The sequence below is a fragment of the Orcinus orca genome, chromosome 2, assembly GCF_937001465.1.
Source record: "Orcinus orca chromosome 2, mOrcOrc1.1, whole genome shotgun sequence".
Classification (NCBI taxonomy): Eukaryota; Metazoa; Chordata; class Mammalia; order Artiodactyla; family Delphinidae; genus Orcinus; species Orcinus orca.
This window is the reverse complement of record NC_064560.1, coordinates 61,991,408-62,015,484: the sequence shown is the minus strand read 5'-3', so window position 1 is coordinate 62,015,484 and position 24,077 is coordinate 61,991,408. Positions and strand designations below refer to the sequence as shown.

The following is a 24,077-nucleotide window of genomic DNA, read 5'->3' as shown; positions in this document are numbered from 1 at the left end:
TGCCTCCAGGGATGTAGGGATTTGTACTCTAGAGAAGGGATGGAGATACCCAGCGAGCAGACACCATCCCTTGCAGCATCTCCCTGGGTGCTACCACTGCCCCCCTGGCCCTGCCAGCCTCTTAAGACACCTTGCTGCCAAACCCAAGCCTGCCAGGGCGGGCCTGGCTGCTCATCAGGTTTTTCCAGTTTGGACAAGAACATCTCCTTACACCCCATTAAGGCAACCACAGCACCCTGGCCTAGAGATGAAAGGGGAGCCTGTGAAGGCGGCTCGCTTCTGGCAGGAGCAAGAGGGTCTGTATTTGTGAACAGGCTTCGGAGACAGACATGTTTCCTGGGTCCCCCGATTCCGGGGTGGCAGAGGGCCTGATGGTCAATCCCCCCTTTAAGACCTGGCCGCAAGGAGCTGGCTCTTCTAGTAAGTCTCTTTGTGGCCCCAGGCAAGTTTCCGAATGCTAATAATAGTAGCAAACAGGCTGCCAGGTTCTGCTATAAGCGCTTTGAATATTTTCATTTGTGAGGCAGGTGCTGTCAGCACCACTCCCCCCTTAGTCAGGAGAAATAGTCACAATGATGGGAGGTAGCAGAGGTGGGATTCAAACTCAAGCCTTCAGATTCCAGAGTCTGGACACTAAACCAGTACTTCTCAACCTGTTTTTAAACTATTATTATTATTTCTAATCCTTGCAGACTGATAACTTATCAACCTTGCCTAGATACCATAGCAACGTCAAATTGCTGTAAAAGTTTCTAAATGCTGCTGCTTATCTCTGTGGAAGCAGTCACAAGGAGCGCGCTGTTCTAAAGGCGTTCTTAACCTTTCCGTGCCTCAGTTTCCTTATACGTAGAATGAAGGGGGTGGTACCAGTACCAACCACACAGACTGTGGTCGCTATTAGATAATGCGCTGAGAGTCGGCACAGGCTGGCCCTGTAGCTCTCAGGACCGTCAGCCAGTCCACTAACATCAGGATTTTGCCACCTGTCGAATGGGAATAAGAGCACTGCCCACACAGGTGCTGCCCATACGGCTGGCTGCTCAGACCAGGTGAGGAGGACCCAGTGGCATCGTGCCTGGAAAGGACTTTGTAAGCCGTCGAGGGCTCTGCCCGTGGAGGTGGGTGTGCTCGTTCCCCTGCCCAGCCTGTGTTTCTGGGTCCCAGAAGAACTTGTTTCATTGTGCACTTTGACACTCAGATCTGGGGGTGTTCGGAGGAGGGAATCCACTGAGCCTCTCGGAGGAGGTCCTGAGTGTTCCTGACCCTTGCCTGCCTCCTGGCCGGTGCACATGTAAGCATGCATGGTCTTCACATAAGAAGCTTCCTGGGCATTTTAGTTTCAAGGAATTGAGGCCAGCCCGGGGGTCTTATTCTCGGAATCTCCCCTTCACCCTGTGACCTATCGGGGCTCTGTTTGCTAAGGGTGGGTCATCCCAGCTATTAGTGGTGAGACTGAGAAGGTGCCCAGTGATCCCAGAAAGAGACTACATTCTGGTGAGGAGAGTTGGGTTTTGTAATTCTCTTAGAAATTTAGTCTTTTGAACTACCCCGTTGAGTTGCAAAATTTCACGGAAGAGAAAACATCTGGCATCTGTGATGAAGGCTTCTCCACGTGTCCCAGGAAAGGTCTTCCCACCTCTCCACGGCTCCACTCTGGGTCCTGGGGCCCAAGGGACCCTCATGGCCCCCTCAGGCAACCCAGGGTTTCTTGTGTGGGCCAAAAACTTGAGCTAGAACCTTCCTTCGAGACGGGGTTCAATTCCAGCATCTCTCCCCTTGCACCTGATTTGGTTACTTTTTCTCCCTCAAAATAGCTGCTTTTTCCAAATGTTCATGCACTTACCACTCCTTTGTGGGATTTATGACAGATATTTTTAGTGACAGTAAGAAAATATCAAATATTTCGGGGCCGTAGGTGATGCACACTGTGTGTTTACATATGTTGCAATGGTAAAAGCGAAAAATTACCATTTGTCAAATGGCAGCACCTGTGCCAGGTACTTTCACTCACATCATCTTGGCCATCCTGTGGGAAAGGCAGCTGTCATTCCCATTTTACAGTTGAGGAATCTGAGGCTCTGAGAGATGAAGCAACTTGCTCAAGGACTTACAGCCAGGAAGTGGCCTAGCTCACTCCAGACCTTCCTGCTGCCCTCAGCCAAGGGGCCCCACCCTGCATTCCACGGCCTGCCCTGAGGACCCTCAACCCCACAGGCTGTCCCCACCACAGGGAGCGTGGTGAGGAAACCTTCCAAGTCCACCGCAAACATCTCTAGCGATGGCCAGACAATTTGCTTGTTTTATAATGGTCACCTCCGTTTAAATCATTTTGGCCTTTGGGTCACACACCACATGCATTTGAACTTTAGCGGCTGGGGACACATGGCCCAGAGCTCAGCCTTCTGTAAGTGAGTTCCCTCTCTCTCTCTCTCTCTCTGTATATATATATATATATATGTATATTTGGCTGCAGCATGCAGGCTCTTAGTTGCGGCATGGATCCCTGATCAGGGATCGAACCCCGGCCCCCTGTATTGGGAGCGTGGAGTCGTAACCACTGGACCGCCAGGGAAGTCCCAAGGTGAGGTCTTCTAATGGGCCTCAGAGTCATCCTTTATGATCCAGATCAAAGAGGAAACCAGTTCCCACTCTGGGCTGAGCTGGCCACCCTGAGCACCTTCTCCTCTGATGTCTGTGGACCCACCCTCCTCGAGGAACCTGCCCTCAAGGTCCTCCCGGGCCCCACTGCCCTCCGGTTCTCCTCCCACCTCTCAGTCCAGCCTGCAGATGAGATTCCCCTTCCCTGTTAGCTCCTGGTAGTGTACAGACCCCAGCAGGGCCTGTCTGCGGTGGCCTGGTCCTCTTCCCTCTGCCTTCTCTCCGCAGTCTCCCCTAAACCTTTTATCTCATGTCTGCATCATGGGCTGCCCCATGCCCCCACATGCATCCTCCCGGCTGGACTGCAAAGTACTCAAGACCACGGGCATCCACCCATCATGTGGGTCCTGACCCACATCTCACTGTGTGAAAGTGTGGTTCATTAGGTGACTAAGGAAAGAATGGGCTGCACGGTGTTCCTGCTTGCCGCTGATGATAGCTTGCATGGACAGCTGTATGCGTCTGATGTCTGCATGTGTACACTCAGCCTAAATGTTTCCCCAGCTGTCCCTCCCCTCAGGAGATACATGGAGGCATTACGTGAATGAGAGAGGCATTCTTTACTCCTCTCCTGGCATAAATCCGTACTCGACTTGGGTGTGTGGGTGACTGCAAAATAAATGTTGATTACAGCATCAGCTTCGGGAGGCAGACGCTGCCAGGGACGCTGCTGGGATGGAGGCTGGGGATGAATCATGCTGGCTGCTGTGAGAGAGGAGAGGCCAGGCCACACTCCTCGGCTGTTCTCGGCCCACTGCTCTTCTGCATTTTTACCTTCCCTTCATCTCTGGCTGCATCAGATGGGGGAGGGGGCTTCCCAGCCAGGTTCTCCCATCTCTAGGCTTCCCCATCCCCTCCGCACAACCTTTGTGTACTGCATACCACAGAACGTGCTCATTGGGCTAATGGGCTCAGCTCTGGGAAGTGGGACCATCATCCCGTGTTACAGATGAGGAGACTGAGGCTCACCCAAACCAGTGTGTAAGGGGGTGGGGCTGGACCCCTGCTGCCCATGCTCTGAGTCTCTGTTGACTCCCGAAGTGCTGGTTTACATGCAAGAATGTCCCTGACCCCTTAAAATAAAAAAAAAGCGATTACTCTGTCCTTTTGTGGTACCCCATGCATTTTGTGCTTATTTCTTCTCTGATATCTTGCTGTCCTGTTTCGTGGTTCTTAGTCTTGTCTCTCTAACCAACATGTGAGGTCCCTGAGAGCAGGGAACTTTGTGTCCCGCCAGCAGCCAGCACCAGCCTGGCCCGGGGAGTGGATGATGAACGGAATGATAACAATAGCAACGGCTCCCAGTAATTGAGTCCTTACTATGCACCAGCCTTGTTATCAAACTCGTCTCAGTCGGGCTGACTGTACTATACCAGTTTATATAAGCGACTTGAACATTTGCAGATTTTGGTATCCACCAGGGTCCTGGAACCTATTCCTCATGGAGATCTGTATTTCCCTTATTTCCTTTACCTGAAAGAGCACTTAAGTTGACCCAAGAATGAAACCTGAACTCCTTACTCCCCTCGTGTATCTGGTGACCTTGGATGAGTCACTCAACTCCTCTATGCCTTGGTTTCCTCCTCTGTAAGTGGGTTTGTTGTCAAGATGGCGTGCTTTCTGTACGTGATTTCATCAGGCACAAGCCTGGCCAGAAGGAAGGGCTCAGTATGTGATGGATCCTTTTCATATCACTGTCCCCATCTTACAGCAAGGAAACCAAGTCCCAGGGAGGTTGAGGAACTTGCCCAAGGCCACCCAGCTCATATGTGGCAGAGATGGGGAGGCCGGCCAGGCCTGCCAGACCGAGAGCCGGGCTCCTTTCCGCTCTGTTTGTTTGCAGCGTGAGGGGCTGTCCTTCCCCGTTCCCCCTCCCCCTCTGTTGCTTCCCACCTCTTCCTCCTCGGACCCTGCTCCCAGAGTTCCTGAGGTGCTAAGCCAGCCTTTTAGGGGAGAAGCAGAGCTGTCGTGTCATTGACACCTCCCTGGGCTTGGCAGGCCTGGGTTCCTGGGCTTTGCTGCGTCCTGGGGCCGGGCCTTGCCAGCCGCCCCTGACGGGGCTGGCCGGGGCTACTCCAGGGGGGGACTTTGGGTCCCAGGACTTAGCGGCCACTGATACTTCCCCCCTGGTCAACAACACATCACAGCTCCAGCAGACGCTCACACTGCCGGTGGGGCTCCTGAAGGTCCAGGGTCCCTTTCTTCTCCCTGTGGTTTTGGTTTCCCAGGGGACTTGATACCATTTTCCACAAACCCCTGTGTTCTCTCTGTCGCTTTGAGACACTGGGGCCCCAGCCACGATCAGCTTGCTTTGTTTTCTGTGGTAAATCTGTTTCTCTTGTCACTTCTGATCACTCCAGATTAAACACAGAAATGTAGAAGGCAGGGGCTGGGGAGGCTGGGTGCAGGATTGGCGTGACCCTCCCCTCCGGGGAACACAGGAAGAAGGAAAGAAAAAGGGGAAGAGCATGATTTTAACCTGCTCAGATCCCACCTTTACCTCCTATTGGCTCTGTGACTTGGACAAGTAACAGCTTTTCCAAGCCCCAGTTTGCTCATCTGTAAAATGAAAATTAAAATGCTCATCTCCCTGGGATGGCCTGGATCATGTGCCTGTTCATTAGTATAAGCTCAGTTAACGATGGCTAAAAAGAAGTTAGAAAAAACTGACAACCCTTCCTCCTGCCTTAAACAGTGGAGACAGAGACATGGGTCGGACAGCCCACAAGTGGGTGCTTCCTTTTCTCAGAGGCCGTTTAGGATCACAACGAAAGAGTGAATTTTGAAGAATGGGTGTGAATCTCACTATCCTGTTTGGAGTGAGGGGAGCTGGGCACCTTGAGCATTGCTGTGTGCCCCAGCCTTGGGCCAGGCCCTGTGTCCCATGCATGCATTCACACAAGGCAGGGTGGAGCCTGGAGGAGGTATGGGGCATGGGGCAGTGTATGCGTGGACTTTCCCTGAACTGCAGTGAATTCCTGCAGAGGGATGCTGGGCCCCCACTTAGCCCTGGGTCTAGGTCCGGCCGTGTTCTCTCCTGAGGGGGCCTCTGGCACCTCCCCTAGCCTGGCCTCAGAGGAGCAGGGCCAAGCCCCTTAGGGTGCCTTCCCCCAATGAGCCCTCGCCCCCGGACACCTCCCATCTGTGTTTCCTTCCTCCCTGCGGTAAGTGAGGTCAGTAGAGGGCCTGCATGGTGGCAAGGCAGGGGGTCCATTCTGGGATCTGTCTGAGTCTAGCCCTTGGAGAGAACCCAAGAGAAAGAAGCCTCGGGCTGATGAAATGGGGTTTCTTTTTTTCTCCTTTCTTTCTTTCTTTTTTTTTTTTTTTTAAGCAAAGAGATAAATAAATGTCGCCCTGAGATGACAAGAGAACATTGAAAGAGATAAAAGGCGAGTAAAAGGGACTAGAGACCAGAAGCAAAGGACAGGGAGGGATTTGGACTATACACTGCGATGAGGGGAGAGATGAAAGAGGAAAGAAAGAGATGGGAATGCAGGACCGAGTGGCAGAGCGGAGGATGGGGTTGCCACGGAAACGGAAGGAGGGAGAGGAAGACAGGATGGAGAGGGCTGAGAGCTCAGTGCGGGCGGGGCCCGAGACAAGGCTCGGGGAGGAGGAAGGGAAGCCACGAGGGGCTTCCAGGTCTGAATCAGGCCCCGGTGTGGAGAAACTGAGGTTGGCAAGGGAATAAGACCGGACCCAGAAAACTCATCCTTGCCCAAAGGTGGTAGGGTGGAGAGAGCTGGGCCTGGGCCCCCCGGGGCTGACCCAGCTGGGGTCTTCTTTACCCTACCTGTCAGGGACTGCCACTCTTTAAGCCTCAGTTTCCACAACCGTAGAACGGAAATGGTACTCCCAACCCCAGAGGGCTGCCTAGAAGCCTAGAAATTGCACGTGGGCCTAACAAAGTTCAAGCCCAATAAATGTCCCGTTGTTCCTTCATTTGTGGTTCTTATCTTTGTCTGTGGACTTGTGAGCCCAAGTTTTATTTGTTTTTCCCTGTTAACATTAAGCTGGTGATCTTTGGGTCCAGCAGAGTGTACTTGTTTGGAGGATAGATGTGTTTTTTGCTTCTGGAATTGGAGAAAAGACACAGAGCCTTCCAGAAACATGAGACCTGCTGTCCTTTCCCCTGGGAACAGGGACTAGTCCTGAAGTTCAGGGAAAGGAAGTACAGACTTGGGGATTTCCACCTGGGGCTCGGCAAGGGGCCTCTTTTTTCTTTGCACTTGAATATAGATATTCTCAAAAGGGCAACAATTCATTCTGTACGTGCACTCTGCTAGGAATGCACTGTGAGCACACGGACGAGTTCTCTGTCCTCTTGTAGAATCTGTGATCTAATGGGGACACCAGACATTGAGCGAGTACTTATACAATCAAATCTGTCATTAAAAATTGTGATAAAGCCCAGGAAGGAAAAGTATTAACCTTATAACTGCTTAGAACTTGGGGGTCCAGACCTGGTTGGGGAGAGGGGCGTCAGGGAAGGTTCCTGAGCAAGTGATGCCTGATTGAAAGCTGAAGGATGAGGGACAAGGAACAGCATTCTAGGCACGGGGAACAGCATGTGAAAAGGCCTCATGCAGGAAAGTCTGTTATAGAAAATGAGGAAAGCCCACGTGGCTGGAGGGTGATGAGTAAGGGGACAAGCAAAGTGCTGTGAAGTTGCCACATAAGCAGGGGCCAATCAAGCAAGTTCTTACAGGTCTTTGGTAACGTGTCTGGACTTGATGCAGGCCAACAGCCTGGTAGGAGGGCCCAAGTATGTGGGGTGGCTGCCATGTTTGACGTGGGTGGATGGATGGATGGATGGAAATGCACCGGGAATCAAGAGCTCTCAGTTTGGTCCCCATTTTGGGCTGGGAGCCTTGGGGGCCTCAGTTTCCACATCTGTAAAATGACAGCATTGCACAGGAGGGTCCCCAAAGTTCCTTCCAACCCTGCTGATGAAGATTCTAAGACCAACCTCGAGGGTACACAGCCAAAGTGGCCTGGGCAAAGAACCTTCAGTGAGGCCACTGTCCTGCTGTGGGAGAGCCCAGCTTTCCTCCTTTGTGACAAGTGAGGGGTCAGTCAGGAGGACCCAGGGCCCACGGCTTCTGGGTACCTGGTGACTTCAAATGAGAGGCATCACATCACTCCTTTACCCACATCCACGGGAAGTGGACATGTGCTCCATGTGCGGCTCTGCGGGAAGCTCAGCGTTTGCCCCCAGCAGTTAGTGTGGCAGACGCCCTGCTAGTTTGGGCTCATTTCTACAAGGGTCAGGGACCCACTCAGTTTTCCTCAGGACACAGGGGTCAGTGAGGGTTCCCCAGGCCGGCAGCAGGGGCTGGCCCCATCCAGGGACCACGGCTCCCCAGGAGCCCACAGGCTTGCTTCTCTGGACGCACTCGCTCCCTCCTCCTCGGCCCGGCTTGCTTAGGGTCTCTGCCCCCTGGTCCCGACTCCACCTCACGGCGTGCCTTCACGTAGTCTTTGGTTGAGAGTGTAAGGCTTGGTGCGTAGCCGCGTTTCCAAGAGAGGAACCTGCTTGGCCTTCAAGGCCAGGTCACGTGAGAGTGCTTGTCAGCTCTTACCAATTAATTTCGAGAATCAGAATAAATTGGGGTTGTTTGGGGGAAATACGATGTCCAGGCTCCAGACCCAGAGATTCTGGTTTAACTGGCCTGGGGTGAGGCCCGGACACTGGTGCTCTCGTCAAACAATGCCAGTCGGACCCTGTGGAGCCAGGGTCTCTGCCCTTGGAGGAGTTTGAATTGAGAGGTCTAATGAATACAGCAGGCCCAAGATTGTGCCTCTTGCCATGGGGACTCCATCCCTCCTTTCCTAGGGTTTAGGGGTCCCTGTGACCTCCCTGGAGGAGGGGCCCTCACACAGTGGCCGCTCTGTGGCAGCCAGGAGTGCCTCAGCCCAGCTCACCTCAGCTTGTAGAGGCAGAGGTGTGGCTCCCAGGATGGGTCTCGGTGCCCCAGGCCTGGGAGAGCAGGAGGGGAAGCGCTTTCAGAACAGTCCTCGCTGTCATAGGGCTGGAGGGACCTCAGTGCTCCTGGGCCTTCCCTGTGCAGCCTGGAGGCCACCCCAGGGAGGAGGCGGGACTGTCCTGGAGGTGAGATGGGTCAGGGCGTGGGGAAGAACCCAGCATTTGTAGAACTCTTCTGCAAGGAGGCAAGGATTTCCCCTCAGTCTCATTCATTCATTCATTCATTCATTCACTCATTCCGGGTCCTCGACGACTAGGCTTCCTCCCTTCCCCTTTCCCTGACCTGGCGTCTTTCTCTCCGGACACTCCCCTGCTGGGCCCTCTCTGCCGCACCCTGCAGTCACCATCCTCTGGGGTGGATGTCTGGTGGGGGAGATGGCCCATAAACAGATACAACTATGAATCAACATGATTTTATCAGCGTTCTCTAGAGAAACAGAACCAGCAGGGTATATACACACAGAGAGAGATTTATTTTAAGGAATTGGCTCACACGATTGTGGAGGCTGGCAAGTCCAAAATCTGCAGGGCAGGCTGGCAGGCTGGAGACCCAGGCAGGATTTCTGTGATAACAGTCTCGAAGCAGAATTCCTTCTTCTCTGGGAAACTTCCGTTTTTCTCTGAAAACTTCAACTGATTAGATAAGACCTGCCCACAATAAGGAGGGTAATCTGCTAAAGTCAACAGATTGTAGATGTGTTGCTGTGTGGCTCACAGCAACATCTATCAAGAGATTAGCGTTTGGCCAAACAACTGGGCACCCAGCCTAGCCACATGTAAAATTAACTTGATGTTCTCAGGCTGTGGAAGAGGCCCTCGCCCTGCCCCTGGCTAAGGAATATCTCCCGGGAGGCAGTGCCTGCACTGACTCCAAAAAGATGAAGGGATATTCACCCAGTGCAAGGGAAGGGCAAGTCCTGGCAGGGGAGTCAGGCTGTGCAAAGGCCCCGAGGTAGGAAACAGCTCCATGTATGTCTGTGTTTGTGTGTGTGTGTGTGTGATGCAGAGGGACAGGAAGGCTTAAAGGAGGGTCAGGTAGAGCTTGGCTGGGGACAGCCTTGGGCAGTCAGCTAAGGCACAGGAACTTCATCCTATAGGCCATGTGGCTGAGGGTGGGCTTCCGGGCCAGAGACCTGCTTTACCAGCATTTCACTGTGCGACCTTGGACCAGTCCCTTCCCCTCCCTAAGCCTCAGTTTCCTTTTCTGGAAAAGGAAGTAGCCATACATGGTGAACGTCCCGTCCTCCTGTGGTTTGTGGGTTGGTGGCCCAGCCACTCTGGCCTCTGGAGGCAGGGCTTAGCAAATCTGTCCACAGAGAAAAGGGGAAGCTGAGGCAGAGAGAGGCCCCTATAAGAAGGGGACTCATACACTTCCCCCTTGGCCACCCCACCCCCAACCCAGCTGCCTCGTCAGCGCTGGGCCTGGAGCTGCTGAGTCGAGTGAGGCCTTGTGGGCTGGACAGAAGTGAGACTGTGCAAGGAGCTCTGAGGTTTGCACAAACCTCCAGCTTTTGCTTTCGCTTCCTCTTCCTTTCATGGGATGTGAGCAGAGTTTACCCTTAAGTCTACCATCAGGGGGACATGAGAGGAAACAAAGAGGGTGGTTTTGCTATAAGTTGAAGTCCCGTGAGTGGTTTTTTTGTTTGTTTTTTGGGGTTTTTTTGTTTTGTTTCATTTTGTGTATTTTTTTACAGCTGTGTGCGTACCTGGACCTCCTTTTCCCCTCCCCGGGCCCAGCTACCTGTTCTGCCCCACTCTGGGTTCAGTTTTTCAGGACCCAGGGGCTGCTCCGCTGGGCCTGTCCCCACCCGACCCCAGCGCTGCACCTCCTACCTCCCAAAGATCCTGGCGCTTCAGGTTTTAGACTGAGCTCACTCAGAGCAGCTCCCTGAGGATGGGAGCTTATCGTGCTTCCTACTGTATCCCCAGGACCAAGAACGGCACCCAGCACCTGGCAGGTGTGTTGAGTCAGTGATTCAGTGGCAGGACTGGAGACCACAGCCTCAGAGTCGCCTGGTGATTCAAAGCCAAGGGGCGAACGTTTCCCCCTAGCAGAAGCCCAGGGCACTGCGGGGCCTGTGTCAGGGAGCAGGCCCTGGCACTTGCTAGGCCCTCAAAAATAGTCATCAGGGTGCTTGATGATATCCCAAGTCTGGGCTCACAGAAGCCCCAGAGCATTCCTGTGACTTAAGTTTGAGATGTCCTGGTGGTGAGCATGAGGCAAAGCATAGCCAGGTGGTCACCAGGCCCTATTGGTTCTTCCTTCCAAATGGCTCCTGTCCCGCCAGCCCCAGGCCAGACCAGGCCTCAAGTGCTCTGCCCCACTCTCTGCGTTCCAGAGCTACTCTGAGCTCCCTGACCCTCCCCTGGTGCTTGAAGGGGGTCTCAGTGAGAAGAAATGATCTTTTAAAGCAGTGTGGATGAGAAAAGGTCTCGTCTTGGGGCGGGGACCCTGGAAGACAGGCAGGTAAGCCAATGGATTAACCTGCCCTCAAGGTTCCAAGAAGCCTCTTGTGTCCATCTCACAGATGAAGAAACCGAGACCCTGAAGGGTCAGGTGACTTGTCCAGGGTCACATAGCAAGTCACTCGTTAATTCATTTGACAAGCTTGTGTCAGTGTTTACAGGAACCATAGTACAGCTATAGATGAAGCGACAGTGAGAGGTCTGGAGGACCTGGGTGTCTGCCTGGGTTGGGGAGACCTCCTGCTGGGCCTCAGGGGATGAGACTTGGGTCACTCCCCAGGGCTGGCCTGGCGCTCAGGCCTGGGAGGGGGTGATGCTAAGCCCTGGGAAATAGGGCAGCCCTGGGCTTCTGATGTCACTGACAAAGTCCCCTCCTCTCTTTCCACTCTACTCCTTCCCCTCCCCCTCCCCTGCTTTTGTTTCTTGGCCTCCACAGCCCTTCTCTCTCCTTCTCTCTCTCTCTCTCTCTCTCTCTCTCTTTCTGCTATGGCCTCCCTTCCCCCTACTCCCAGTGCAAGTCTTTAAACTACAATCAGGCAGTGATTCCATTTCCTCTATTTCCCTGCCTTTGCCATTTCCTTTCTCTCCACCCTGGAGACCGAGGGTGTCCTGGTAGGAGGCTGAGCTGCATCAGCTCTGATGGCCCCTCATCTCATAGTCCAGGCTGTGCAGAGCCCGGGGCGGTCTGAGCTCCCCTTTCTCTTGGACATCGTAGAGAGCTTTTGTTCTGAACCCGCGACACAAGAGGGGGGAGAGAGGCCTTGCCCTGAGAAAGGAGGTGCCACGGGGGGCCCAGGAAGATGACAAAAGGGTCCTTGAGGTGTGGGGCCCGCCCTGGCACACAGGTGGGGCGCACCTGGCGGGCTCTCATCCTGCCCTGGGCAGCCTGTGCCAGGACATAAAACGGGAGAGTTGTGGCCTCTGAGAAGGGGGGGGACCAAAAAGATGGCCCAGGAGGAGGGGGAATAATGGCACCAGGGTTGCAGAGCCACCAGTTTCCCACTCCCCGGCCCTGTGTGTGATAGGCGGACTGACACATATGCGAAACGCAGGTGAATTAGATTCCCTCTGTCTTCGTTCTTCCTTCTGTCCTCTTTCTTCTGTCGCAACAAACAGAGCCCCTCCTACACACATGAGCACACACACACACACTGCCCTGGCTGCCCCAGTGAACACTGAGCCCCATAAGCCCCTTAAACATGTATTTACAGGGTGATATGTGTCTGGTCAGGCAAGCATCCACCCAGTAAAAGAAAGCAGGGGCCTGATGGGCCAGATGGGCAGATGGGTTGATGGAGGCTCCCAGGAAAAAGTGCTTTCTGAGTGGAGACCCAAGGAAGGGCTGTGGCTGCCCTCGAGGGGGACCCCAGTTCCCCAGTCCGGCCGGAGCCTTGGACCAGCCAGGCAGGGACAGGTCTGAGGCTTTACGCTGCGGTTTGCCCAGAGCCTGCCCGAGCTTTGCTGCTGGCTCCTGGGAGCCTGAGGGGGCCAGGGCAGCACCTGGGAGCTGAGGAGGCTGGGCTCAGAGCCATGACGTGACCTCCCAGGTTGCACAGAAGATGCAGTGGAGCCTGGATGGGGCCCGCGTGCTGACCCAGCTCTGCCCTCACTGCCAGGGCACTCTTGAGCTTGCTGTTGGTACTTATGCCCCAGATTCCTGGGCTGTGCAGTGTGGCGCTCACTACCTCCACCCCCACGCCACCCCCATGGCATTGTGCGTAGGATGAAATGGCTTTCCTGGGACCTGGTGAGCACTCAGTCACCACCTTTGTGGTTAGTTGTTGGCACCTCTGCGTCCCCGCACGTGGGCTCGAACCCCTTGAGAGCAAGGACTGTGGGCAGGTCCCCGTTTACACCCAGGCACAGGCTCCAGTCCTCAGCCCCAAAGTGAAACCTGCCACCTGTCCCTGCAGGAGGGGGACACATGGTGGCCAAGGGCAGGTTCGGCTTGCACCTGGGATCCTGGTGTGAGCCTTGGGAGTGGCCCCTTTCACTCTTAGAAGGTCCCTCCTAACAGGGATGGAATGTTACATGATCACCCTCCGTGTAGGGGACCACAGCAGACCTGTGCTCCAGCTCCCACAGGCTGACATTGGCTGACTCTTTCGCCGACTCATCTGCCAGTAGAGTGATGTTATGGGTTTCTTTGCTCCCGTTCCCTTCAGCTGCCAGAAGAGGGGTGGTGCCAGGGACTGGGGCCAGAAGAAGAGCACAGGTGAGGGAACTAACATTTCCACTGGCATCCTCATCTCATCTCCTCAGCACCCCAGGACTCAGGCACTATATCCCCCTCCGCAGAGATGAGGAAACTGAGGCTCAGGATGTGACAGGATATACCTGAGCTAGAAAAGGATATTGTCCAGATTTGAATTTAGAATCCAGGGCCAAGCCCTAGCACAGGCTCCGCTGTTGAGGGTCAGTCCCTCCCCTCCGCTGGCCCTGCCTTTGAGGAAGTCTAGACGAAAGTGCTGAGCTGCTTGTTTTCTCAAACCCACAGCAGACACGAGGGCTGCTGCTGGGTGCTGCTGGGCGCTGTGTCAGATGGGCCGCTGCCATCCAAGGCAGTGATGCTCCCCCACAGGGGCTCCGGTGGGCACAGGGGTCATCTCTGGACACCACAGGGGTGTCCTCATCTCCCTTACATCTCCAAGCACAGGGCCTGACCCATAGCAGGGATTTAGCAAATATTTGCTGCACTAATCAGTGAATGAGTTCTTAGTCTCTAGAGGCTGTCACAGAATCACCCAAACCTTTGCTTGAATTTCGGGCCCCAGAATGGAGAAGTCTCTTAGCTCTGTGGTTTTCATCAGAAAAGGCTGCTTCCAGAGATCTGGGCAGATAAATAATAGTGACGCTTTACATCTGGTGAGGGCTTTATAATTAACTAACCCCCTTCATCTACGTTCTGACCTCTGGGCTCTCACAACCCTCCCGTGGGTAGGTGTTTCCATCCCCATTTTTGGACAGGGAAACTGAGACGCAGAAGTGACTTTGAAGTGACTTTGCTTAGTCACTTGCACACGACAGAGCTGGGACTTGAGGCCAAGCTCAAGCTGGGTGCTCTTTCCAGCAGGGGGTGGGAGGTGGGCTCTAAATCAGGGCTAACCCCCCAGCCTGTTCCGGGTGGACGCAAAGGTTTCCTTCCATCTGACCCCTTCCCTGAGAGCCCTGGTTTAAGCTTAATAGTTTAATCTTTAGTGCCTGTTTCAAGGAGGCTAAATTCCTCCCTGGGGTATTTTATTTTTAGCCGGCTTCAGGAAGGGGAAGCTCCTCTGGCCTGTGGGGGGAGGGAGGCACCAGGCCGGGAGCTGGTTTCCTGAGGAAGGGCCGCCGCCGGCCATGCACCTGACCCTGGCCCTGGGAGAAGAGCCAGCAAGGCAGGCAGGAGCCACCCCAGTCCTGTCTTCCTTTCCCCTTCCTTACGGGGTGCCTCTGATGTGCTGTGCTGGGCACTGAGCCGGAGGCGGGGTACAATCTGATGAGTATCCCAGGCCAGGGAGGAGGCCCTTCCACATCCGGGCTGGCAGGGAGGGCTGGGAAGCCCCAGGAACAGGGGGAATTTGAGGGAAGCCTGGGGCGCTGGTGGGAGGAGCCGGCAGCTCACCGGGGTTGGGGAAAGGGCACCTGGGTGGGAGAATCCCTGTGCAAAGGCCGGGCTACACGGAGGGCACTGGTGCACCGGGAGCCTCTATGAAGGCAGGAAGCTGATGCATCGGGGGTTGGACCCTGATAGGTGGACTCATTGGCTTTTTTAGAAACACCTGTTGGATCAGAGAGCATAGCTGTGAACCTGGGAGCCAGTTTTTTGGTTTTTTTTTTTCTGCGGTACGCGGGCCTCTCACTGTTGTGGCCTCTCCCGTTGTGGAGCACAGGCTCCAGACGCGCAGGCTCAGCGGCCATGGCTCACGGGCCCAGCCGCTCCGTGGCATGTGGGATCTTCCCGGACCGGGGCACGAACCCGTGTCCCCTACATCGGCAGGCAGACTCTCAACCACTGCGCCACCAGGGAAGCCCTGGGAGCCAGTTTTAGCATTCATTTCAGCCAGTTTTCTCAAACTTGGTAGCCATCATGGAGCCCTTCTTTCAAATCAGATCTCACATGGAATTCCAGTGTACAAATCAGACACAAGCTATACATGTTTTTTTTTTTAAACCCACTAATATCTTTTTTTTTTTGGCTGCGTTGGGTCTTCGTTGCTGTGCGCAGGATTTCTCTATTTGCGGCGAGCGGGGGCTACTCTTTGTTGCGTTGCGCAGTCTTCTCAGTGTGGTGGCTTTTCTTGTTGCGGAGCATGGGCTCCAGGTGCGCAGGCTTCAGTAGTTGTGGCGCACAGGCTTAGTTGTTCCACGGCATGTGGGATCTTCCCGGACCAGGGCTCGAACCCGTATTCCCTGCATTGGCGGGCGGATTCTTAACCACTGCACCACCAGGGAAGTCCCCACAAGCTATATTTTACATGGTATAAATTTAGGTATTTAAATGTCTAACATTTAGCTAATCAAGAACAGTGACCTGTTGTGATGGGCACAGTCATTTAGCATCAGGGTAGCTGCTGTCTGAGATCGGCCTCGGCACCTAATTGATTTTTGTGTGTTGCCTTGTTTTTGCCCAATATATTAAAAAAAAAACCCAAAAGACCACATTCACATGGCCAAGCCGTTACAAATGGCGACAGTTGTTTAACACCTCACTGTACAGTCTCAAGGTCTGTGCAAAATTAATTATACCTTGGCAACAAAGCCAGTGGGCCTACTGAATGTGTAGGAATGAGGTATATATTACATTTGAGTAGATGGGTTTTTAAAATAGCAGAATCTTTATTTTTTGCAATTTTGGATCTGATTTTTTTTTTTTTTTGGGAACTCCTGAAGGACATGCAGAACATAGTTTGAGAACCACTGAGGAAATCCAACCACCCTGTATCACAGATGGGAAGACTGAGGTCAGCAAGGGGGCAGGGCTTACCCAGGATCCCACCGGGAGATGGAGGACATGGCGATGATCAGATACACAGAGGGTTATCATTGCTCCCCATAATTACAAGTGTGCCCTATTCCCAAGGCAGGAATAGAAAGGCGTCAGGGACAGACACGCCCAAAACTGGCTGAGCCCTTGCTGAGTGTGTCTGTCTGTTGTCTGTCTGTTGTCTGTCTGCGCAACATTGAGCGGCAGTGCTAACGTTCCCTTCTCCTTCTGCAGCGATGCCCTCCTAGCCAGCCGCCACGGGATGGAGGGCTTCATGGACTCAGGGACACAGACGGATGCCGTGGTGGTGCTGTCCTTGGCTCAGGCCGCCGTGCTGGGCCTGGTCTCAGAAAATGAGCTCTTTGGAGCCACCATAAGCGCCGAAGCCTTCTACCCGGACCTGGGGCCGGAGCTGTCCGGGGCGGCCATGGGGGAGCCCCGGGCCCCGGGCCCAGATGTCTACCAGCTGGCCTGCAACGGGCGGGCCCTGGAGGAGCCGGCGGAGGAGGAGGTGCTGGAGGTGGAGGCAGCCTTCGAGAAGCACACCCGGCGGAAGACACGGCCGCCTGTGCGGCTGGTGCCCAAGGTCAAGTTTGAGAAGGTGGAGGAAGAAGAGGATCAGGAGGTCTACGAGGTGTCCGTGGCCGGCGACGACAAGGATGCGGGCCCAGCGGAGGCCCCCACCGAGGTGGCCAGTGGCGGCTGCGAGGCCCTGGTGCAGAGCAGCGCTGTCAAGATGATCGACCTCAGCGTCTTCAGCCGCAAGCCCCGGACACTGCGGCACCTGCCCCGAACCCCACGGCCAGAGCTGGACGTAGCCCCCTTCGACCCCCACTTCCCTGACCCAGCCCGGGACGGCTTCCCCGAGCCCAGCATGGCGCTGCCCGGGCCGGAGGCGCTGCCCACGGAGTGTGGCTTCGACCCACCGCACCTGGCCCCCCTGAGCGACCCTGAGGCCCCCACCATGGAGTCCCCGGAGCCCGTGAAGCCGGAACAGGGCTTCGTGTGGCAGGAGGCAGGCGAGTTTGAGGCCGACGCAGCCGGCTCGACGGTGGAACGCCACAAGAAGGCCCAGCTGGACCGGCTGGACATCAACGTGCAGATCGACGACTCGTACCTGGTGGAGGCAGGCGACCGTCAGAAGCGCTGGCAGTGCCGCATGTGCGAGAAGTCCTACACATCCAAGTACAACCTGGTGACGCACATCCTGGGCCACAATGGCATCAAGCCTCACTCGTGCCCGCACTGCAGCAAGCTGTTCAAGCAGCCCAGCCACTTGCAGACACACCTGCTGACGCACCAGGGCACCCGGCCGCACAAGTGCCAGGTGTGCCAGAAGGCCTTCACGCAGACCAGCCACCTCAAGCGCCACATGCTGCTGCACTCGGAGGTCAAGCCCTATAGCTGCCACTTCTGCGGCCGCGGCTTCGCCTACCCCAGCGAGCTCAAGGCCCACGAGGTGAAGCACGAGAGCGGCCGCTGCCACGTCTGCGTCGAGTGCGGCCTGGACTTCTCCACCCTGACCCAGCTCAAGCGCCACCTGGCCTCGCATCAGGGCCCCACCCTCTACCAGTGCCTCGAGTGTGACAAGTCCTTCCACTACCGCAGCCAGCTGCAGAACCACATGCTCAAGCACCAGAACGTGCGGCCCTTCGTGTGCACCGAGTGCGGCATGGAGTTCAGCCAGATCCACCACCTCAAGCAGCACTCGCTCACCCACAAGGTAAGGACGCCACAGGCCTCCTCCAGCAAGGGCCCGGCCCCTGGGGTCTCCCCCCGCCTCCCGCCGGGGGCTTGGCCCCAGGCCTGAGGCTCTGCCCTCTCCTCCTGCCGTGCTTTCATCCAGTGCTTCCCGAAGCACTGCCTGAGATCTTTTAGGTGGTGAACATCTCTCATTTTTATAGTTATATTTTTTTGATGAGTGTTAGAAAAAAATGTAATTGAAATTAGTTTTTTTAAATAGTAAAACTTGACTCATTTTAAAACTTTTTAACTGAAATGTTTGAGGAACCCCTGCAGGACCCAAGGAGCACAGTTGGAGAATCGCTGATTCTCTATCTTGTGGCTGGGAGGACCGAGGCCGGAGAGAGGCCAGGGTGCCACGGGGAGGTGGATGAGATAGATGGTCAGAAGCTCAGAGGGCTTCCTTTGCTCCCTGTAATTACACGAGTCTATCAAAAGCTGTGTGCCTTCCCTTTAGGAAAATGCTAAATATATTTCATTTTAAAAGGGAATAGATGTGGGCTTTCCTGGTGGCTCAGTGGTTGAGAGTCCGCCTGCCGATGCGGGGGACATGGGTTCGTGCCCCAGTCTGGTAAGATCCCACATGCCGCGGAGCGGCTGGGCCCGTGAGCCATGGCCGCTGAGCCTGCGCGTCCGGAGCCTGTGCTCCGCAACGGGAGAGGCCACAGCAGTGAGAGGCCCGCGTTACGAAAAAAAAAAAAAAAAGGGAATAGATGTAAGGAAAAATATTTGCTATGGAAAAGTACAATTGGTTCTAGAATATGACAAAATGAAGCAAAATGGCTTGTGGGGACAGAAGGTGGAGCAACACTGTCCTTTTCCACTGTGTCCCTAGACATAAATTTGACCAGTTCTCCCCTACCTTCCTCTTCCTTCAGTCCACTGGCCACCCTGCCTTTCAGCCAACGTCACCTCCTTTAAGAGGCTCTTACATCCAGAAGGGGAATGAGGCCTCTCAGGTCCCACAGTCCCACTCTGGCACTTGTCCTGACCCATGGTTTCCATCCCAAATCCAACCAACTTCACTCTTTGAAGCTGAACATGCCTAGAGCTGCCACTCTCCATAATTGCGGACTTAGAGACACTCCTGGTCAAACTCATGTCCTTATCTCTCACAGTGGACACTACGGTGAGTAGGGAAGAAACAGCCTGCCAGGCCGAGAATCCAGCCTTTCCCAGCCCTGGGAACTCTTTCTGCTGGAGCAGAGGTGATTCTTAGGTTTCATTGCAGGTGCTCCTCATTCAATTGGTGTAGCTACCTAGAGTATAATGTTAAGAAGGATTCTGAAGCTGAATCTGGGCTTAGCTGTAAAACCAGATGATTGATTCTTTCCGCCTGCGGGGAGTTGGGGGTTGCAGGGGTTGAGGGTGGGGAGAGTGCAAAGTGATAAGTACATATGCTATATATTTGCCATCTTTCTCCTCTACTAGGAGACTTAAAAATCCCCACAAGTCCACAAAGTGTTAAAAGAGAAATAATACTGTGAAGAAAAGGCAAAAGCAAAAATCAAAGGCTGATAAAATTGAAAACATTCCCATTATCAGCCTCAGTTTACACATGCGCACACCATCCCAAAGGGCAGGGCCCCTTCGTGGTCATACACATCATCTTCGCTCTGTCAAGTAAGCATACAAGACAGGAGACACAGCCTGTCTGCTGAGAGAAATAGACACGGGAACTGTTAAATTATAACATGAAACTTTGTACCAAACAAGCAGTTGGGACAGCAGCTGTGACCACAGAAATGTGTCTGTGCCACTGGAGTTCTACTAAATTACTGGGGTTCTAGGAACTTTTGTCCTCACTTTTCTCCCCAGACAATACATTGTGCTTCCTGTGCACACAGCACCGTGTCCTGCTCTGGGGGTCACCTCCAGACCATGGAAACGCATGTTGACCATCCAAACCAGAGGGTTTTCCCTTGGAATCTTTGTCTCCTGGGGTTGTGTTCCAAAGTCCATCAGTGATAAGAATCACCTGCGGAACCTGTTGGGATTAAAAATTCGTGGGAATTTGAATCTCCAGGGAGGGGCCTGAGAGGCTTTATGTTCCACAAGAGCTACAGGTTGTTCTTATCACAAGAGAAGCTTAGAATACACTCTCAGGGGTCGTGGATGGGCTCCGAGGTTTGAGAACTCTTTAAATTCTACACAGACCTGAATGTTTTTTCATTTTTCCTGGGGTGCTCATACCTTTAATCATACTCTCAAAGGGGTCTGTGAACCAAAAAGACCACTGAGAGACAGCACTGAGGTGAAAAATATATACATGCATCTTGATCTCAGGAAGCCATCCAGGCCCCCAGGCTAAGGCTGTGACTTCTTGGCCAGAGGCCTCTGGTGCCTGATGTGATGCTGGCTTATAGCAGGTGCCTGGTAAATGGTTGATGAATTAATGAATGAATTAACGTGCAAACGAACACGCTTGCCTCGGTGCCCTGGTACAGACCTACAAATCCACCTGCCCTCTTGGGCAGGAGACAGCAGGTGTATGGGTCAGAACAATAAGACTCAGCCCATCTCTCCCTATCACTGGAATGCTTTCCATAGTAAATGGTTCTTCCCCAACATCCTCCTGGGCATTTCAAACACGTGGCCCCTGTTTGGAACATCCCCAGGAAGTCATTTCCCAGAAGCACTGACCCTGTGGTACACACACACACACACACACACACACACACACACACGCACTTCCAGAGCCGGTGTCCATTGTTTGGCCCTGACCATCGCTCCCACCCCGCACAGGGTGTGAAGGAGTTCAAGTGCGAGGTGTGTGGCCGGGAGTTCACCCTGCAGGCAAACATGAAGCGGCACATGCTGATCCATACCAGCGTTCGGCCCTACCAGTGCCACATCTGCTTCAAGACCTTCGTGCAGAAGCAGACCCTCAAGACCCACATGATTGTACACTCGCCCGTGAAGCCATTCAAATGCAAGGTACCAGGCCTTCGGGCCCCCAGGTGGGACTTCCCCACGAGTGGCCTCAGCATGATGGCAGCAGCTGGGACCCGGTATGGGCAAGGGAGCCCTGGTTGGGTGAAACTGCCTGGGCTCTGGGGGTTGGGGTGGGCGGTGAGGGTTCAGGTCCTACAAGCTACTGAGGTTGTTTTTTGAGAATTGGAGGAGGGGGTGAAGGTAACGGTACAGCCGCAGGGAAAGAGCCCCGACCCGAGACTCAGTGCACCCAGAGATCCGAGCCCTGGGTTTCTGACAGCTTCAGCTCAGGGATCGTGGGGCAGACACACAGGAACGGTGACCAGCAGGGAGTGGCTCAGTCCTCGGCCTCTGGGGTCACATAGGAAAGGACGAAGTGAGTGCTTGTCCACAGCTGATGGGATTCCGGCCCAGCCGTGGAGGTAGGAGTGGCTGGGGGTCCGGAGAGCGCGGGTTCCCGGGCTGATGAGGCCAGGTGGGGTGTGTTCCAGGTGTGCGGGAAGTCCTTCAACCGCATGTACAACCTGCTGGGCCACATGCACCTGCACGCGGGCAGCAAGCCCTTCAAGTGCCCCTACTGCTCCAGCAAGTTTAACCTCAAGGGCAACCTGAGCCGGCACATGAAGGTCAAGCACGGCGTCATGGACATCGGCCTGGACAGCCAAGGTGGGTGGGCCACACGCAGTGGACAGAGCAGGAGCGGTACTGTCATGGCACACTCAGGAGCCTCCTGTCCAGTGAGGGGAGTGGGGAGGCTGGCCAGGCCTGAGACCTCATTGGGGTGGGCTCAGGTCTGGAGAGGGAGCACCCTGGAGGGTCACCATGGTGATAATGATGGGATATTTGTGTATTCTTCAGAGGACTTACGAGGGCTCACATAAACAATAATAAAAATAACTTGTTGAGTGCTGTGTGCCAGGCCTTTATTAACTCACGTAACCCTCACAGTGAGGTTGGCTCTGTTATTATCGCCATTTTACAGATGCAGGCACTGAAGGACAGAGAAGTTAGGTAACTCATGCAAGATCATTACTGAGAGATGACATTTTTTTTAAATGGATGGGAAAGAAAGTAACAAAAGGAAAATTGGCAACTGTAAAGATAAGGGAGAGCCAGGTGAGGTCACAACCCCAAGTACACCATGGGAGGTCCTATGGGCATGCAGAGGGGAGCCCTGAGCTTCCTAGTCGCCAAGGCAAAAAGGGATATACAATCAGTCACATTCTTCATAGTGCCTGCCAAAAAGAATGTAGCCCACATACTCAGGAGAAGTGTCCTTACCTCTGCAGTTGGTGGAGGTTTCATTGGCTGTTGGTTATAACATCCCTACATGTTAGTGATAGCTGCTCCCCTCAACACTGGTCAGTACTGGAAGAACTGTAATCGCTCTGGCCTCTCATGGGGAGGAGGCACTTTAGAGATCCTACAGGAAGGAGAAGCCAACCACACTTCAGGAAGGTTCCTTGTATAGTCTGGAGCTATTTGACTTTCTGGTGCTCCTTCTGAGACAAATTAGCTGGGAACGTGCCCCGACAATCACCGGGTGAGTCGACTTGCCATGTGAGGTTACTTTCTAGGAGTCAATCAGATGCTGGGGGATGCTGCAATAACCCTGATTTAGTTTTGGAGCAGTGAATGGCCGGGAGTGTTCTGGCAGAAACAGGTGTCATCAGTTTTCCATTCTGGGTGAGGATGAAACGCCGTTGGCTGCATATAGTTGCTCTGTAGCCCCTTCTTACCCAAAATGTGGTTCTAGGGCCAGCAGTATTGGCATCACCTGGGATCTCGCTAGAATTGCAGGCTCCACCCCCCCCCCCCCCAGACTTGCTGAATCAGGCTCTGCATTTCCAAAAGATCCCCAGGTGATTTGTTTGCACCGGAAAGTTTGAGAAGTATTGAATAAAGTGATGGTTTTCAAACTTGAGCAAGGGAGCATGAGAATCACTCCAGGCTTGTTAAAACAAATTGCTGGGTCCCACCTTCAGAGCTTCTGATTCTGTGGATCTGGGGTAGGGTCGGATCATTTACATTTCCAACAAGTTCCCCAGGTCAAACCGAAGCTGCTGGTCAGGAACCTCACTTCGAGAACCTCTGACCTAGACTCCAGAGAACTGTTCTCAAACTTGGCTGCACATTGGAATCACTTTGAGAATTTTTAAAATGCTGATGCCTGAGTCTCAACCACAGAGGTTCGAATGTAACTGATCTGGCGAGTGGCCCAGGATCCGGACTTTTTTTTAAGCACCCTAGTTCATTCTATGCGCAGTAGAGTTTGAGAGCCAGTACTCTAGTGGACATGCCAGGTAGCTAACCCACCAGGAGGGACCAAAGCAGGACTGGTCCTTTTGGAAGTAGCTGTCCCTGCACACCTCGCTCCCAGGGGGTGGTTAAGGCCTAAGCTGTTTCCACCTGAGGTCAGCACCTGACCAGGGATGCCTAGGGTTGCTTTGTTCCTGATTGTACCAGATAACAGAAAGTAAAGCAGGGATTGGCACGGGAATGGCTGGGGCCCAGGTCCACCCACCACTCACGTATAACCTTGGTCTGAGAAGCTCAGGCTTGACACTTGTGCAGGAGGAAGGCAGCCTACAGTCTAGATGGAACCACCCAATAAACGATAGGACTGTAATTCAGGAGGTAGATCAACGTCTTTGTAAAAAATGGTACAGAGTATTCCCTGGGGCCAACTGGACAGGCCAAATAGAGTTAATAAAGGGAGGTTGGGAGGATAACAGAGACCCAGAGGTAGAAATTTTCCCAGGGTCTTTATTTAGCTTGTTTTTAATCAACTATATGGTATGAAGGTGTGGCACTAGGATTTGAGGAAGAAAGTGCCTAGGGGCTATAAGATTTGGTACAGCTGAGGGAACTCCCTGGAGGTCAAGTGGTTAGGACTCATGCTCTCACTGCCCAGGGCCGGGGTTTGATCCCTGGTAAGGAACTAAGATCCCGCAAGCCGTGTGGTGCGTGCGGCCACAAAAAAATAAATAAATAAAATTTAAACTAAAAGAGATTTGGTACAGCTGGCCTCATTTTATAAAGTCAGATGCTATGGGCACAAGTAAGAGACACCCCATTCAGACTGGTTTAAACAATAAAGCAATAAATTATGAAATGATTTGCAGTCCAGGCTGTCTTCAAAGTTGGCTGATTCAGCCCCTCAACAATGACAGGGTGAGGCTCCCTCTCTCTGTCCACATTATTAGCTGTGCTTTTCCTCATAGTCGCAAAACAGCTGCCAGTGGCCTTTAGGGCAATATGCTTCCTTGTTCACCTCCATTGGAAGAGTAAGAGCCTGCTCTCCTTTGCTCTGTGAAACTAATA

The 24,077-nt window shown here is 53.7% G+C and overlaps 1 protein-coding gene across 6 annotated transcripts in view; it reads left to right on the top strand.

The window, feature by feature from the left end:
* ZNF710 (zinc finger protein 710) overlaps positions 1-24,077 on the top strand; it is a 63,932-nt gene that overhangs the window by 35,902 nt on the left and 3,953 nt on the right. For all 6 annotated transcript variants that reach the window (XM_049705775.1, XM_049705776.1, XM_012536211.3 and 3 more), the window contains 3 exons: positions 16,311-17,799; positions 20,565-20,756; positions 21,245-21,419. In XM_049705775.1, the coding sequence (XP_049561732.1) occupies positions 16,311-17,799; positions 20,565-20,756; positions 21,245-21,419 (1,856 nt within the window). The remainder of the gene's footprint in view (positions 1-16,310; positions 17,800-20,564; positions 20,757-21,244; positions 21,420-24,077) is intronic.